Below are 18,077 nucleotides of genomic sequence, written 5' to 3'. Positions count from 1 at the left end.
TAAACTGCAGTCTATTTGTTCGCGTATGCGGAGAGAGTTTCGTCAATGTCGTATGAAACACAGCAAAATGTTCGTGGACTTTGCAATGGACGTCGTTTACATGACACATTTTTGCTGTGGTAAAGTGTACACAGGACAGTCAGGACGGTGCATCAATGGTCGGCTTAGAGAGCCTGATTCTTCTTCGAAATCCTCAGGGGCATTGCATTTCGCGGTTTATTGCAGAGTGTGTGGCTGCTATCCTGTTTTTCAGAATACTGAAGTGGTTTTTTTTTTATCAATCAATTTACTCGTGAGTTGACGGAACCTTTTCGTATAAAAAAAAAAAACAGGAGAACAATGCATCAGCCGATTGTCGGTGTTGCTGTACGATGAGGAGTTTGCTTTTATAGATTGTTTCTGGTTAATATTTCTGCTTTTTACTCACTTTCTCCAGTTGCCACGGTTGTACTTTTTGCCTTCACATGCATGCGTTGATATGGATTGCCTGCTTATATATTCGTCTCCTACCAATAAATCTTTTAGTTGCGAGAAAGCGCTTGTACTGTGTTCCTTTGTGTTTCTGTCATGCATATCGAACTAGCACCACTTTCCATTCTGTTTTACCAGTCGCTATCTGTGAAGCGCTAGCGTTGTGTAATGTAGAGGTGCTCTACACGTTAGCTGTTATGACAGTATGAAACATTCCGCACGTCATTGCAATAGTTACACGTGTTTTGGCTAGATTTCTAAGTGAGAAAACAAGCAAACTAGCAGTACCATTTATGCATTCGCCTTAGACGTCTTCATCGTTTACAGCGAAAGCTGTTATGAGATCACTTTTCAGGTCACGCCGCAGCCGCCGCCGCCGGTGTCCGTAACCATATATCGCGCGAAATTAGAAAAAAAAAAACCTTGCACCAATGAAACAGTGCGGCTTAAACCCGGGTCCGCTGGGTGCCAGCCCAGTATTTTACCACTGAGTTACGCCGGTGCTTGTACCTGTTGTCAAACTCGCCTTAGGCAGGCTTGATGTCAGGAAAGCAATCGCGTTAACACGACTTATAAAGCGTTTTACAACAGCAAAAGAACAACCAGTCGTTGTGCAATGCAATTAGCGTAATGAGTGGGCCGTCCAATGCTTTAACCCATTACAAAAGCTTGTTCTTGTTTCCTTATTGACCTGTGGCGCATACCCACTTCAGCCATAATTTCTCATCGTTGTCAGCCACTGCATGGACAATTGGCACAAAATTCCTAGCAAGTGTTTAGTGAATACCGTGCTTCTCAGAAGAATGATGAAAGATAGCGTAGCGAATGCCGGCCTAGTACCCAAAAGTTTATGATTAATGCCCTAGTGGGTATACCAAGCAAGTGTGCTTGCAGTAGTTACCAATTGGGTGTTTTGAAAGGGCTCTGAAAGGCCGCTCTTCTAGCTTTCGCTGTGACTGTGCTGCTCCTACCGCGCAGGCCTGGCGTTTTTTGGAAACGTTTTTTTTACACACTTATATTAGGTGTTTTAAAATAAGCAGCTATATTTGCTGAATTAGTGCGCTTTTTCGTGCCTTATGTTGTGCTTGCATGTTACGTACTTGTTATCATTTCCGCGCACTACTGCCATGTGTGTGTACAGGTCACCGGTGCCTTTGTCAAGCCGTTCTCACGGCTTTTAGGCAACCTTCCAGTTTTGTCTGCTAAATAAAAATTTGAATTTGAAATTTGAATATTACTAGTAGGAAGATATCAGTGTATTGCAGTAGAAAAAAAATGCGGAAGAAGCTCGAAAAACGCATTGAATGTAAGTAGTCGCCATAAGAGCAAGATGTCTAGTTTCGGGACGTCCTTTCGCCGCGGTTCTGTGTCGGTTTCAGGAGGGCATTGTGCCCCGAGTTATCTGCTCGCGGAAAGCCAGCGTAGCGTGTTCTCGCACCAGCTCACAAAACATTCGCGGAGGATTGCGGTGCATCGCAAGCTGACGCCGCGTGCGCGACACGTGTGCAGGGCGCTGATCACGTGCCTGGTGACGCTTACCATGCGTTAAAGTGTACAAAACGGGCTGCCATTGGTAACTCGCACATGTTGGCGTCACGTGTTACATGAGTGACCTCATTTCACGAGCAGATCTGTTGAATGCGGCAATAACGTTGAACTGCGAATGATGGCGTCTTCATCTGAAGAGAGTGCCACGAGTGGCCAAGATGAACAGTGAACAGTGAACTTTATTGACATCATGTACATAGTACACACACATAGTACACAATGCCGGAGGCCGGCAGAAAAAGCCATCGCAAGGATAGCTTGACGAAGCTGCGGGCCCCCGTTTTGGCACCAGCGTACAACGGTGTTCTCAGTACATAAAAAAAAAATGTACTGAACAGATAAATCACTTAGTACAGGACCCGAAGGAAAATGTGAGCCCACTACAAATAACCACGTCTTGCGTACAAACCATACACAAAAGAAAAATATACACCAACGGATGTACTAAATAGCTCAGTGGATAGATTGGTGAATCTGCCTGTGAGAGAAATAGCTATGTTTCTTTTTTTTTTAAGTGTAGCATTTGATAGTGACAGGTCAATGAATCTAAACATGTTTTCGGTTTTGAATGCAAAGACGCATTTCCATTGTTGGGACCAGGTGTCACTGGGGTGCCCCGATACCCGCCACGGTGGTCTAGTGGGTATGGTGCTCGATTGCTGACCCGCAGGTCGCGGGATCGAATCCCGGTGGTGGAGGCTGCAATTTCGGTGCAGGCGAAAATGCTTGAGACACGTGTGCTTAGATTTGGGCGCACAGGGTCTAAACTTCCGGAGCTTTTCACTACGGCGTCTCTCACAATCACATCGTGGTTCTGGAACGGTATACTTCAGATATCATTATGAACTTCGGGAAGCAGCGTCAACGTACGGTACCAGCATGCCAGAATGCACAACTGGGCGCAAATGCGCGTTGGCGTAATCGGTGGTGTTTCCGCGAGGGAAACGCGAATGTAGGTGTGTGTGTGTTTACGAACGACTCGCCCGGAGGTGGTGGTCCTCCTTGCCGGTCACGTGCGCCCTCTTATTTCGTAAGGTATACGTGCCCCTTCGTGTGGCGCGACGGGCACGTGTTCCGGGCAGATGTTGAGCACGACGGGGTGGCGTGACCTTGCCCTCGCGCCACGCCTCCTCCTCTCCTTCGTTCTCTCTCTCTCAAGCCTCCTCACGTGTTGGAGGAACAAGATTGCCACCCGAAAGACACAGCCAGTTCGGTGTTACTAGCAGAGTTACGTCGCGTCAGAGCTGTAGCGGGGGAGGCGGTGGGTAGGTATCAGGACAACCCCCTTAGGGATGCGGAAAAAAAAAAACTGAAATCCGGGAAAAAAAAAAACGTTCTTTTTGTATATTTCGCGCACTTGGCAAAATTGACCAAGATTTCCATGAGGTTAAATGAAATGAAATAAAGCTTAGGCAACACCCAGAGTCGAACGTGAAACCAAAACACCAAATGAAGGTTGACCACTCACCATCGACATCACGTAAAGTAAGCTTCAGGATCAGCCTAGTTTTGTCGTTCGGGTGTGGTCATGTTTGGGGTGGTTTATGATGTGATGCTGCCCGTTATTCAGTTTCAAGTTTACCTCTACACCTCTGCGACCTGCGGCGGACGTCGGCTTAAAAAGCAGTGTGCAAGCAGATTGTGCAATGGTTGGGCTTATAATCTGATGTGGATGTACTTCACGGTTGAATAGACCGATGGCGGGAAACGGGGACCCGCTGTCTGTAAGCACTGCAAGAGCAGCTACGTTTTGGTCAATGCCACACCTTAACATGATGAAGAAAGCTACAGATGAAGCCAGTGATACTGACTTTGACTGAGAGTTTAGACTTCATCCTTTTACCATCTCAATCAATGTTTCCATAGTCGAAGTCACGATGAAATAGGCATTTCTGGGTTCTCTTTTCTATCTGCCGTAATAATTCTAAGAAGACGCACCTATCCACAGAGTACTTGATTGATTGATTGATTGATTGATTGATTGATTGATTGATATGTGTGGTTTAACGTCCCAAAACCACCATATGATTATGATAGACGCCGTAGTGGAGGGCTTAGGTAATTTCGACCACCTGGGATTCCTTAACGTGCACTCAAATCTGAGCACACGGGCCTGCAACATTTCCGCCTCCATCGGAAATGCAGCCGCCGCAGCCGGGATTCGATCCCGCGACCTGCTAGTCAGCAGCCGAGTACCTTAGCCACTAGACCACCGCGGCGGGGCTCCACGAAGTGCTAATTGAATTCGCGCTGATGCTTCTGACCTGCTGTCGATATTTTAAATGCGGCATTCGTTTGTGAAAAGACAGAAAGCATTTCGTTTCTGTTATTTACATAATGCAAGTTATTGCTTTAGACACTTGACAATAAACTAATATCATATGGCAATAAGCTATTACCGTGTGGCAAAAAAATGTGTTATTTCCTTTTTTATTCAGAATTTCGTGAAAAAGCTTGAAAAAACTGTTTTTTTACTAAAAATTTTTTGAAATTTGAATTTATACCTCTCCCTCGACTTACAGTTTCTCTTCATATCACCCCATTTCCGTATTTCCACTCGCGTATTCATGTAGCTACTAGAGTGAGCGAAACAACTAACCCTTTGCGTTTTTCGAAAGATGATGAAGATGTTCTTTAGGTGCAGGTTGTCCTTTAAGTTTTTTTAAGTGTGGATCGCGCTATATAGGCGCCGAGCTGTAGTGTGCTGTCGGCGTCGCCTGGCGTAACACGTGTAGCACGCTAAGCGCGCGCTCGCGCCAAGGACAAGTCTTCCTGTTGTTCTTCGGTATATTATAGGAAACTTTATGCGGACGACTGCACACTAGGAAGAGAAAAAAAAAAGATCAAATAGGAGTACCTAAAGGAAATGCGGAGCTGAATGGGGCGGCTTAATTCTTTGTTTCTCGTCTGTATTTTTCTTCTGCTCTCATTCTTCTCTTTATTAACGTTTTTTTTAATTTCTTTTCTTACTCTTTGTGGCTGCGTCTTTTTTCTTCCTATTTTTCTGTCTCTCATTTGCCTGGTCGTTTTGTTTTTTTGTTTTTTTTTCTATTTTATACGTGGTTCTGTCTGCGTTACGCCAAGCGCTCGTTCCTGGCGATCTCTGAATGCTGAAGGAACTTCTTCTCCTCGGCGCGAGCGTGTGCTCTCTCTTGTCGTCATCAAGGCGCTCGAAGAACAAGCGCAACAAGACTTAGCCTAGCGTTCGCAGCGCCACACCGAGCGGCGACGACAGCATGCGATCACGACAGCCGCGCCGTACATAGCGGAGAGGAGAGGGGTCATGCCGACCACGGGCAACGCTCGACTTCGTAACCGCCCTGACCCGTCTCCGATGACGCCTCGCGCGTCTAACACCAAAGTCCGAGAAGCCGCGGCCCTCTCTTATTGATGTTCTCTTGGCCACTGGTATGGCGGTGACGTAATAAATTGCTCCCAGAGAGCGCTCCTCGTGTTACGCTTGCCTCCCCTGGGGGGGGGGGGGGGGGTGTATTTACGTGTTGTGCCGCGGAGGCACTGACACCTCTCTCTCGCACGATCACTCGGTGGTTGGTACCGACTTCAGAGGTAACCCAAAGCAGACGGGAGAGAGATAAGTGCGTGGCCAGTTTTCATGTTTTTTTTTTTTTTTTGTTTCGCGCGTCACCGTCTTCGCGATATCGCGGTGTCAGATCTCGACCCAACGCTCTCTTACAGAGGCTGATGAGGCTTGGTCATCGTCGCCTCGGGGGGCCCTGTATTTTGTAAGATTATAACGAGTGCCTCCGACCAAACGGCCACCGCCTAATCGCTTTCGAGAACTTCCTGAGCTGCCGTGCTTTCCGTTCGCGCCTCGTCCTTTCACGACCTCTGTGCGTGGAGAATGGGTGCGTTTTGCTCGTGCCGAAGTTGGACTGATCGTCGACCCCCGTGCCGTACGTCGCGAAAGGGTCGATTGACGGCCGATCAATCAATCAATCAATCAATCAATCAAAGTTTTTTTTATTAGCATCAGAAGTGTACATTGTGAGTAAGTATGCAGGAGGAGGTCCCAAGGTAGTAAACCGCAGGCGGGACCTGCATATTAGGGCTTCGCACGCAAAGAGAGATAGAGAAAGAAAAGGTCAATTGAAAAATAATGTACTGTCAACAGCAAAAGTTTGCAGGACATTGGATCCACAACAAATGCTAATTTCTGCTACATCAGTGATTAACGCTTGTAATCAGGCTGGTGACTGTATAGGTCGAAATGCCAAGTGCAGTATGGAACATTTATATAAGAGTTGCGTTCCAAGGCAACGCGGGAATTTAGCTTTATCGAACATTTCGCGGAATCGTGTTTTACCGAAAGAGCTCTACAGTCGAGATAGGCAATGAGTTTCCTTTAAATACACTAGGGGGAACTCTGGCGCTAGTGCCTACGGGAGCTGCAACGCACGGCGCTTCAGCGAGCATGGGGACTGCCGCACTGAAATATCCGGCGTACCGCAGGTTTCCGACCCCTGTTCTAGGTTGTTGAAAGACCAGCATTTCATTAGGCTCATACAAAGGACAACTGAAAGTGGGCAAAGCTGCGCCTGTACACGGATCCGTCGTTTTTTTTTTTCAACGCTTTTTTAAGCCGATTGGACAATTTTGATGCGCGTGCGTGTTTCCCGTTTTAGATTTGTATTTAAAAAAATCATACTTCTGTTGTATGCGGAGCGTGTACCCTACACATAATGATTCCATGCTTCGATCGCAGCTAAAGTCTTATGTCGTCCTCGATTACAAAACAGCTGAACGAAGGGACGATAAGTACACTCCGGGTGTCGTACTACACGTATTTAAATGCGCATCGCCTATGCGCCAATGACAGCACCGCATCATCGGCGCATAGGCGATGCAGTTTCCCCGATTCTGCCTTGGTTCCGAAATGTGCGTGACTTCGCTTTCAGAGTTTGTCGTCCGGATATATATCAAATATTCCCGCCACGTATGATATTCGCGGAATGGAGATAACTGGGAAAAAAAAAAAACATGCCTATAGGCGGCTTGGCTGTGGTCCACAGTCCCACGTAAGCTTTGACGTGCGGAAAATCGCTATCGAAAACAATCAACAAGCAATACAAACAGAAACGTGCGAACGGTGCAGGATGACAGCAACACATAATAGTCTAAAGAAGCGCTATTTATTATTCACCTGGCCCCATGTTATTTCACGTCGTGCACGACTTCCTAAAGCTTTAAAAAAATGCACTAGATTGACAAGCTTAGTTCTGTTAGATTGATAAATTGTACTCCGAGAAATTAAATGTCGTTTATTTCACCAGAGTAATAATATCTGGGGTTCCATATTCCAAAAGCGCGATATGATTATGAGAGACGTCGTAGTGTATAGGGCTCCGGATATTTCGACCACTCGTTTTTTTTTTTTTTAAACCTCCACTGACATTGCACAATATACGCGGGCCTCTTCCATTACTTCCCCGGCATAGGCTTGTGAACAAAGGATAAATGCATTTTAAATTTCGCCCCGAAATCACCGCACGTGGCGTCACTTGTACACGTCGCGCATAAAGTGGAGGCTGCAGTGGGCCGGCAAACCATGCAGGATGATTTTCTCGAGCAGATGTAAAAGCTAATGCTTATTACGTCATGGGTGGTGAGTGCGCCAGTGTTGCCCGACTCTCAGGCTGCTCGCGTGTTGATAAATAAACCTGTTCAATTATGAACAAAAGTGCTGAACCAAATGTGCTGAAATCTCACCAGGTTATTTGTAAACGCACAGGGATTAACCCACATGGCACATATTATTGGATGTCATGGCCCCTTCAGAGGACAATGAACTTCGATTTTACCGATGAACTGCGTAGTATCTCGAAGCTGCCGTCAAAATTTATAGTGCCCCAATGTTTGGTGCAGGTATTCCAAGGTGGCGTCTCCATCCAGGTAACTTTATCGTTTTTTTTTTCTCGCTTTCCAAGCGGCTTCTCGGGGAAAGTGTGGTGATTGAGGAATTGTTCGTGAGTAATTTACCCACGTGAAAACTGCGGTTTTTCACTTTACTGGTATATGTTAGTCAGCAATAGTTGACGCATCCGCTTACAGCCACAGGTCTGTCCTAATAGCTTCAGGCGTAACTCTAAAAATTGGCTGTCAATTTTCTCGCCATTCCGTCGATATTGCCGTTTTTTTTTCCTGATACATCGCTTAGCGGTAAATATTTATCGGCGACAAGGTCGTATATGCGCCGGCCTGTGTAGCGAGTGCTTTTGTACGCGTGTAGTTGCGCCTCCGTCTAGCTACGCCGCGGTTCCTCGTACTTCGCTATCGTCCAGCTTCGGCTCGTGTGTTGTTAAATATGGCGTGGTTTGCCTCGTTTTGCCGATCAGACTGACGATGACATTTACGCACAGCGGCGCTGTGATCGGTGTGTGAGGGGGGGGGGGGGTAGTTTAGGTGTAATTGACGGTACGGCTACTGCATCATGTTTGTTTATTTTTTTATTTATTGAATATAGAAATAAAGGGGGAGTGAATAAGAATTCGAGGGAAATATTGCAAAGAAAGATAGAAAAATATAAGAGGAGATGGGAATAGAAAAAAAATAGAATAGAAAGTGAAAAAGACAGAAAAAAACGGTGAACAGAGAAAAATAAAGAGAGGGAGAGAGAAATAAAACGCTAAAGCGAAAAAAAGAAGGCCGTCCAGCTTCATAGCCAAATCTAGAGAAATAGTTTGGCCAGCGAGCGGCGATGAGCTCGTGTTTCGCTGTGCCAGACTTTGCGTAACTTGATCCAAACGTCCCGCATTTTTTCTTCCTTTTTTTCCTTCTATTGCCTTTTTTAGCGGCGGAACACCTTATGGCGTCACCCGATTGTCCCGTTATCGTAGTAACCACCGGGGGCACATACCCAAAAGAGCGGTCCTTAGAATGTCCGCTGGATGGCGGTACTTGTGTATGATGAATACATAATGAAAAGATGTGAGATAGTGGTACTTGGAGTGATCACTAGATAAACGGACGGTCATACAGATGGACGGACGGACGGCAGACAGAGAGACGGCCAGAACATACGCACGGACGGACGGATGGATGGACAGACAGTCGAACGAACGGATGCCTGGACGGCCGCACGGACGGACGCACCGACGGTCACACGGATGGACAGACGCACGGGCGGACGCATGGATGGACGGAAGCACAGACGGACTGACAAATGCTTCACCCCACCAATCATCATTCACTCTGTGGATATGCTGCGATTTTTTTTCTCTCACTTTTACTCTCTTTTTGTCTCCCTCTGCCTTTTTGTTTTCTTATTTTTTTTCTTTGACTTTCACGTGTTTACTTGGCGGAGCAGAGTTATCGTTTAACGCTTGCACCTGCTGTACTCGGTGGTGGGGCCTGCCCATTTTTCACCGGAGCAGTTTAGTACAACGGAGCACAAGTTACCGTTATCCTAAAGAAAGAAAACGGGGTTTCGAATCCCCTGCCGTCTGGCCGCGTCAGTCACAGATACAAGCACCGGTTCACTCATTGTTTACGTGTGTTCTTGACATGTGACGGTTATTTCGAGGGAGCGAAGCAGGGCGTTCATCTTTTTAAATCTTCTCTTGGTCTCTCTCCGCAGACTACCTGAGGAATATGGACTCTGAGGAGCGAGCCATAATCACCGACGAAACAGGTCCAGAGGGCGCTGAAGGCGGCAGTGATGCAGAACGCAGCATCACGACGACACCGGCCACGACGACAAGTGAGTATCGGAGCTGTTAACAGTCGACTGAACCGAACAACACTAGATAATAATAACAATAATAATAATAGTAATAATATGTGGGGTATTGCGTCTCCACAACTACTACACTATTGAGGGAAGCCGCAGTCAGGGGCTCCGGCGATTCGACCATCTTGACATTATTTAAGGTGCACTAATTGGGGTTGACACGATGGATGTAGGCACAACTTAAAGCGCATGTCTTCTGAAGAAAAGCGCAGAACAGATAAACGGAAGGAGAACGAAAGAACCGGGAAAAAAAACAGAGATAGTGTGCATGCCTAATTAAGATTATGCTAATTACATATTCTAAATAGCTAATAATAATTAGGATATGTAGTTAGGTCATATTAATGAAGTCTTTGATCTTAATTCAGGTCAGTCACAATATTCGTTCTTAAACCAAAATTGCAAAACTATTGTTCGCTGTCTACATTTTTTTTTTCATAGATTTTAACTCAAACAAGCGGCGCTGGTTTGTTGTGAAATCTTCCCATGACACAAGATATCTTCGGCTTCGTTCGCTAGATTCCACTCCTGGTTTTTGCGCCACCATGTCACGTTCATCATTCAAACAAACAACCTCATCCGTTGTTTTATCTGAGGCCCCGCCGACGGAACTACATGAGTCGTTATCGACTGCGTTATGGGTTTGCGTCCTCCATCGTTACTAGCTGATGGATGAGGCTTCGCGGAGGCGCAGTATTGTTGGGGGCCACTTGCTGGGAGGCAGAAATTGGCCCCGTATCTGCATGTAATCTGCAAATGTTGAAAGACGATAGTCTTGCGCGTGGAGAGAGTGAACAATTTATTTGATGTTCTGCGCAAGAAAATCGGTGAACGGTATTCTGGAGGTGCTGCGTTAGAGTGCCTCGAGCGTGCAGTGGAGGCGAACGAGCGCGTGAGATGTAAGCGCCATCTGGCAGTTTTCTTAGAAAACAAAGCGCGTGGCTCTGAGACGGGTGTGCGCTCCCGTCTCAGATGTGATAAGATGTAGAACGCAAGGCGACGGGTAGGTGCCACCACCGTCTCAACTTAGCAAAGTTGTGGAAACACTCGCTTTTTCGTCCAAGCGTTGCATGGCCAGCGCAACGTGATAAGCGCTACGGTCCTTAAAATTACTTATGTATTCCTTTTTTTCGTAAAAGATATGCACATACAGAATATATACGTGTTGCTATAGTGCCACAGACATGCGCAATAATTGCTTATTAATTGACAATTTCACTAGTATGAACGCTACACCTTGAGCAACATTGGTGGGTGCTGTGGATGGGGTTGGCCGTTTCAATTACCCAGTGTCGTTAGGAGTGGCCAAACATATAAATGTACAGACACACAGACAGACATACAGACAGACAGACAGACAGACAGACCAAAATTTTTGCGTCAGAGGTCCCCAAGAAAGACTATCGTCTTTAATAAACGACAAAAGAGTAGGACAATGAAAGCTCGGAGGAAAGCAACGTCGGTGGCGAAACGAGCTGATGATTTTTCAAAAAAAAAAAAAAAACAGCAGATTCCACGTACCTCGGACTATATACATATGAGATCTAACAGACAGTAATGCCAAGGAATGTACAGGGGAAGTTATTAGAACCAATGTAATGTAAATAAGAAGAAAGAAAAGTGGGTGAAAAAGGGTGTTCCACACTCGCCACTATGACTACAGATGGCGCTGACTGACACTCCCACGTTTAAATTCACATTATAAACCCAATAAAGTGGCTGGGGGATAGCAGCCATGGTAGCTCAGTGGTTAGAGCATCGAGCACGTTATTCGAAGGTCGTAGGTACGATTCCTGCTCATGGCAAGTTATTTTTTCACCCACTTTTCTTCCTTCTTATTTACATTACATTGGTTCTAATAACTTCCCCTATACGTTCCTTGGTATTATTGTCTGTTAGATCTCATTAGTATTGTGTCAAAAACACAAACAAACAAAGCCTTGGGTATACACCTATTTCCCATATATATATATATATGTATGTATATATATATGTATATATATATATATATATATATATATATATATATATATATATATATATATGTGTGTGTGTGTGTGTGTGTGTGTGTGTGTGTGTGTGTGTGTGTGTGTGTGTGTGTGTGTGTGTGTGTGTGTCATTGGAGGCGAATACATGTAAAAAGTCCACAGGGATCCCTTACATATCCGCTAAAGACGACCCAAAGAAGAATGTTAGCTTCTTTTTTCTCTTCTCAGTGGATGTAGTCCCCATCTGGATCTGCAACTATACCGCATTTCTTTTTCTATTTTACACTGTCTCCGTGACCGGCCCGTAGTTGACAAAACGATGATGATGTTTAATGCAGTGTCGTAACCGCGGGAAGTGGCACACCCCCCCCCCCCCCCGAATTTTTTTTTCGCCATGACATAAAGAGTGAAAAATTTTCATATCATAGAGGTCCCCTCCCCCCTCCCCGAAAAAGTATCTGCCTACGTGCCTGGTTTACAGGAGACATCATCTTGTGTAACGTCTACTAATGGCAATCCGTGACGTTGGCGATCTGTGACGTTGTGGTGACAACATCACTTGGTGTTGAGTTTTGGCATCGCTCGTCTTAATGCAAACTCCGCACGACGCCGATGGTCACTATAGGTCAGTTTTAAAAAAAGTTTCAAAGGAGTATTGCGTAATAAAACGTGCGCAGTAACATAGCTACACCTGGTGGCTTTCGCTTGTCGAGCCGTGTAAAGCGAATGCGTAAATGACCTAGGGATGGGGTTCTTCTGGGTGCACGGGCCGTGGGAGAAAATATATTTTGGGTGACAGCAACCGGAGGCAGTTGAGTGACAGAGCAGCGGTAACGATCAGGCGTGGCATCGTGGAACTCGCGTATATACTGCATCTCCCAGTGTTGAGCTGTGGGGCGAAGACCGTATATAGTGTGGGAACACGAAAATCGCACAGGACGACTCGGAATACAAACATTGCGACGACCGGAAGTGGCTCCGGTGATCCGTGACGACTCCCTGCTCCTTCGTGGCCTGTCATCCTGTCATCACTGGGCCGCGGTGAAGTCGTGCACGCAGACTCCTCCGAAAAGGGCGTTCTCGGCCGTACAACCAGTCGACAGCTAACCTTGAGTGGCGTGTGACCAGCGAAGAAATATCACGCGCTCCACGGTTCGCCCTCGAGCTGACGCTTCTGAAGCTGTCGAATTTGCATCGTCCGATTGCTTTGCTTTTCACTGGGACGGAAGTCGAGAGCTCGAACTGGAATCGGCTCTGTCTATACTTTCCACACTTCGACATAGTTCGGTTTAGCAGATTTGGCTCCACTGATTACATGCAGAATCGGTGCAGCCGGAGATATGGAGTTGGGGGGGGGGGGGGGGGAAGAGTGCAGGTGGAAAAGGATACAAGAGAAAATTTCAGTCGGGTTGGCGCCGCCCCCGACATCCGCCCGCTACGTAGCATGTGAGATGAACGTTGCGTATGCCGCTTAGAATGAGCTCTTAAACTTTGGCTTCCCATAGTTCACCTGTTAAGCATCGCCGGAAGGCGATCAAACAGTATGCTAAAAAAGAAAAAAAAAGAGACAAGATAGTGACTGTGACGAGCCTCTTCTCCATATCGCGATCAGTGTCGTGAGATGCGGGATTGTCGCTCAAGTTCGTTGCTCTACTTTGTTATTATTTTGATTAATTGAGTGTGTAGACACGGGGAGCTCAAACTTTTGAGAAACTGCGCATCCCGATGACGACGTTCGCGACCCGAGCCGTCCTCCCACGCAGACCTTATCTTCAAGCGCGTGTCCTTGCTGACCAGGCGAAAAGAATACACATACACAACGCTGCGCGTCCGGAGGCAAAACATGTTTACGCGGAACTGGAAGATTTCGTTTCCTGCGCGTATACCGTGTTTTGTAACACGGCCATGAGATTAGCTGACGCTGCCGTCGGCAAAATGTGTTATGCCAGTGTTTCAATATTTTTCTTTCATCTTCAATTCAATGCCTATTTTTTTTCTGAGGAAGGCTATGACTAAAGGCTTATGTTCCTGACTAAGCCTCCCCGCATGCACTTCACATTCGGTAATGAAAGTGCTGCTCCAATTGCTCCAAGCTGCTCCAAAAGAGAAATGCTGCTCCATGCTGCTCCAAACAACGTTTTTTGTTAGTAATTGCTCCGAACCTGCTCCGAAATGACACCGAGAGAACGAGAATGACGAAGTTTTACTTTTTGACCGACTCACTTTTACTTTTTCACGAAACGGAAAAGAATCTCTGTAGTATCGTCTCAGTGTGCCACTATAGTCTGCAGCATTATCGGCTCTGACCTCATTTGTGCGACAAGAATTGGCAATTGAGCGTATAGCTCATTTGGCTGTTTTTTTTTTCTCAGCCAGACAAGCAGGCTAGCGTGCTGAAAATGAGCCGGATTGCTTTTACCTCATACCGATGATTTTCTGTTTATTTGGGAATTGTTATAATGGGACTATGGTTACTTCTAAATTGTGGCACTCAGATTTTCCGGTTTGATATGATTTCTGCCACAAGTATCATTATTTTAAATGATAGCCTATTTCACAGCCCATATATGACAGTCTGCCGTTGTTTGCTTCGTGAAATTTAGATTGATTATTGTCGTTTAAATATGCTAGCATTTACGAAATGCTTCGACAATTCTCTGAACTCCAATTATAGTGAGGCAAATTTAATATCTTCTCCTAAAACACCAGCAGCTGCTCTAAACTAACCTTTTTTCTTCTGCTTCGAAAATACTCGTGGCCGCTCCAGAACAGTACTTTTCTTGCTCCAAAGTGTGCTCCAATATGTAAAAAAATTGCCCGCAGCTTCCCTCGGGGGAACACTGAGGAGGATGCGGACCATATAATTGGTTAACGGGGTATTAAAGTGCGACTTACTTGGGTCGATGGCAAAATTGGTTAACGTGGTTGTGAAATGGGGTGTTAAATTGCGACTTACTTGGGTCGATGGCTAAATTGGTTAACGTGGTTGAAGGAGGGGGTGTTAAATGAGTGAACACGTACACACGTATGCGAAAGGGCGGCGCTGGTCGAAGGGACGTCGATCATTGTGTTTGTGGATTCGTTGGAATTCATTTCACCGCGACCTTGGACGTCGACGCGCCGTACAAACCAACCGACGAGCGGCAACTGAGCGAGTGAGCGCCGACCTTGAGTATATATACAGCACGACGGCGCATGCACTGTCAGCTGTTGAATGTTCTCGAAGCGCGACGCCACATGCGCGTCCACTGGAGAATCAGGAGAATTGTAGATGTCGAACGCGGTGTGTAGAGGAGGAAGGGTGCACAGATGGTGGAGGAGTGAAGCGCGCGCGGTGTGTAGAGGAGGAAGGGATGCACAGATGGTGGAAGAGTGGGCGACGGCGCGACGGCGCATGCGCGCGCGTCAGCTGTCGAATGTTCGAGAAGCGGTGCGGACGGTGCGGACGGCGCGGACGGCGCACTACAAGGCGCGAGTATAAGATGCTCCGCATCTAAAAGTCACTTCCATCACTTCCAACTTCGATGAAAAATCCCTAGAACATGTTGCTCCCGTACGTTGTGCTTGATATCTTGTACAACAAATAGGAACACCCGCTTTGATTGCATGCATGCAGGGTTATCCAATATGCGCGAACACAATACATCCATGCTTGCATGACACCAATCTGCTAACCCGAAGGTCACGATTTTGATCCCGGCCGTGGCTGTCACATTTCAGTGGAGACGAGCCGCCAGAGGCCCGTGCATCGTGCGATGTCAATGCACGTAAAAGAGCAACAGACGGTCGAAATTTCTGAAGCCCTCCAATACAGCGTCCTCATTATCATATCGTGGTTTGGGGACGTAAAGCACCACATAATAATAAAATAATGTTTTATTATTGTTAATATAATTTTTTACTATAAAGCGGTAAGGTGTATTGAAAATTTAAGTGAAACAAAAATCACATTAGACTGATGAGTTTTTATCCGAAAAGTTCACTGTCGTCAATTTCACCATTATAGGTTAACTAATAAAGGATTCAATCGAGGTCAAACTACATTTATTTTTAATTTCGCGCTGAAATCTTCTCACGTGACGTCACGGATATACAAGCGAACTTTTCGTATGTGCGCCCCACGGGCCGAAAGTGATGTTTCGCAACTTGGTATGTCGCGTCACCGGCTTCCTCGGTAGACAGTGTACTTCATTTTACCGATTAGGAACGACCTAAGCAGTTGCAGACGCATCCAAAGTATATGACGTCATGGCGATTGGTGCGGAAAATAGAAGGTGGCGTCGCCACCTGCGTTCATTTAGAGAACCTTAATGTGCTCGGAGGTGGCGCGCACATAAATGCTGCCTACGTTCATTATTGCACATTTTCTGGCTTACCAACCGTATTCTGGCGGCAAGCGCTGTGAATATGGTATAGTGAAAGAGTTATTTAATAATGCGAGATAAATTAATTTTTTTTCTTTAGTGTCCCGTTAAGGTGTTGTTTACGTTGGCGTAAATTAGTCGCATTGACTGAACCGTCGTTTTTTTTTTTTTTTTTCAGGCTGGGAGAACCAGCGGGACATCACGTGTTGCATGCTGGGACAGATCGCGGGCGACAAGGGTTACCACTGCTTCGCCAAGTTCTACGCGGCGCGTCTCCGTATGCGGAACCGGAATCGGGCTCACAACCGGAAGATGGGCTTCTACGGCCGGAATCGGATCCCGGACTACGGTCACAGGCTCATGCGCACCTTCGAGCAGTGTGTTGTGGGCGATCACGGCACCATCTTCCACAAGTGCTGCCACATGGTGGCGCTCGAGCGCCGAGACCGCGTCCGCTACGACACTTCCGCTCTAGCCGCGTCGTCTGCTTCCGAGCCTGAGCTGTCGTCTGCTAGTCAACAGCAGCAGGGAGAGTCATCTTCTGTGGGACATGGACGTGGGAATAACCGCTATCACCACGCTCACCACCGCCAGCACAGGACGCAGGAAGAAGAGACGGGTGGCCAATCTGCGGAAATCACGACGACGTCGACGGAAAGGCCTCATCATTCGAGGGTTCACCGCCATCGCAGTAGCAATGATGACGCCAGCACAGACTCCGAGAGTAGTAGACGGTAAACCAGACGAGAAACAGCTTGGTCTGGACGAGTTATGGGTGCCATTAGGGACATTGTCCACTATTGTTCAACCCTGATTGGCCATGAAGGTTGCTATAGCCTTTCTGATCGCCTCAAACATGCCACCGTTACGGAATATGACTGGATGGCTGTGGCGGTAGTTGACCGCGTCTAAAATAGCACCCACTTGTTTGGCACGCTGGGCCATAGTTGTCCGTAATTCCCGTGGCTATGGTTGCGCTTCGGGACTCTTGTATAATTGCGCCATGTTGTCAAATTCACCATCGTCTCAACTCTCATTAGCCAAGGGAGCTCCACCGGCCTCCCTGGTAGGCTTTGAAAATGACTCCGTTACGCAATTTGACAGTGCCTAAAACAGCGTCCCTAGTTGGTGTCTGTAGTTAACTACAATATACTAGTTGACTGTAGCACCAAAATCTGTGCGGCCATTAGGTGTTTTCGGCTCCCGCAATCGAATCCGGTGCCTGCAGTACATAAAATCGCAGCCTTTGAGATTGGTGGCTGGTGCGCCACTTAGGACACCGAGTGTCATCGAGGTTCAAGTCGTTATTTTACTGGGCTCCGTCAAATTAGAGTTCTCCAGAGGATCTGTGAATCGCAATCGAACCAAATACTTAAACGAAAGCTGATAACGTAGGCGAACTAAAGGCTCCCGGTTTTGTGCGAGTGTCACGAAAATGGTCAATGTGATGCCGATTGCACAGAAACAGATGATGTGGGCATAGAGTGATACAAAAAGAGGGAAAGGATTTGCCTATAATATTTGTGCTCAGTATCCCAGACCTGGCAAGTGGTACAAAGCTTTATTGCGCTAAGCATTGTGAATAGTATTTTCACGTCACTGATTGGCCTAATTCAGCACGTGTTATCTCGTATGAGATTTTCGCTATAGTGGTACCCTCTTCCCTTCTTTGATTTTGCTACCTGCATGCCTTGCGTGACCTTGCCATACGGAAAGCGAAGACGTCACGCTATAAGAAGTTTGTGTTTAGTTTTTTTAAAGTAGTTTTTTAAGGTTTATCATGTGTAATAATTTTATTCACATCTCCTGAGAGAGAGAGAGAGAAGATAAGGCAACATATACTTCTTTATTTTGCGCACACATTTGTATTTTTATGTTGTTATATTGAATATGGCGCTGACTTGAAAAGGTTTCACAAAGTGTTCACTGCATAGACGTGCCTGAAGCCATCCATACAGG

At 46.4% G+C, this 18,077-nt stretch overlaps 1 protein-coding gene across 1 annotated transcript in view; it reads left to right on the top strand.

Annotated features, from left to right (window-relative positions):
- The window catches only part of LOC119180340 (uncharacterized), a 28,924-nt gene extending 11,634 nt beyond the window's left edge, over nucleotides 1-17,290 (top strand). Inside the window, exons 2-3 of the mRNA XM_037431522.2 lie at nucleotides 9,614-9,736; nucleotides 16,297-17,290. Coding sequence (XP_037287419.2) covers nucleotides 9,614-9,736; nucleotides 16,297-16,856 — 683 coding nt within the window. The 3' untranslated portion in view covers nucleotides 16,857-17,290. The remainder of the gene's footprint in view (nucleotides 1-9,613; nucleotides 9,737-16,296) is intronic.
- The last annotated feature ends 787 nt before the right edge of the window (nucleotides 17,291-18,077 follow it).

This window comes from Rhipicephalus microplus, chromosome 7 (assembly GCF_043290135.1).
Source record: "Rhipicephalus microplus isolate Deutch F79 chromosome 7, USDA_Rmic, whole genome shotgun sequence".
In the NCBI taxonomy this organism is placed as follows: domain Eukaryota; kingdom Metazoa; phylum Arthropoda; class Arachnida; order Ixodida; family Ixodidae; genus Rhipicephalus; species Rhipicephalus microplus.
Note: the sequence above shows the minus strand (reverse complement) of the source record. Positions and strands in the feature narration are given on the sequence as shown.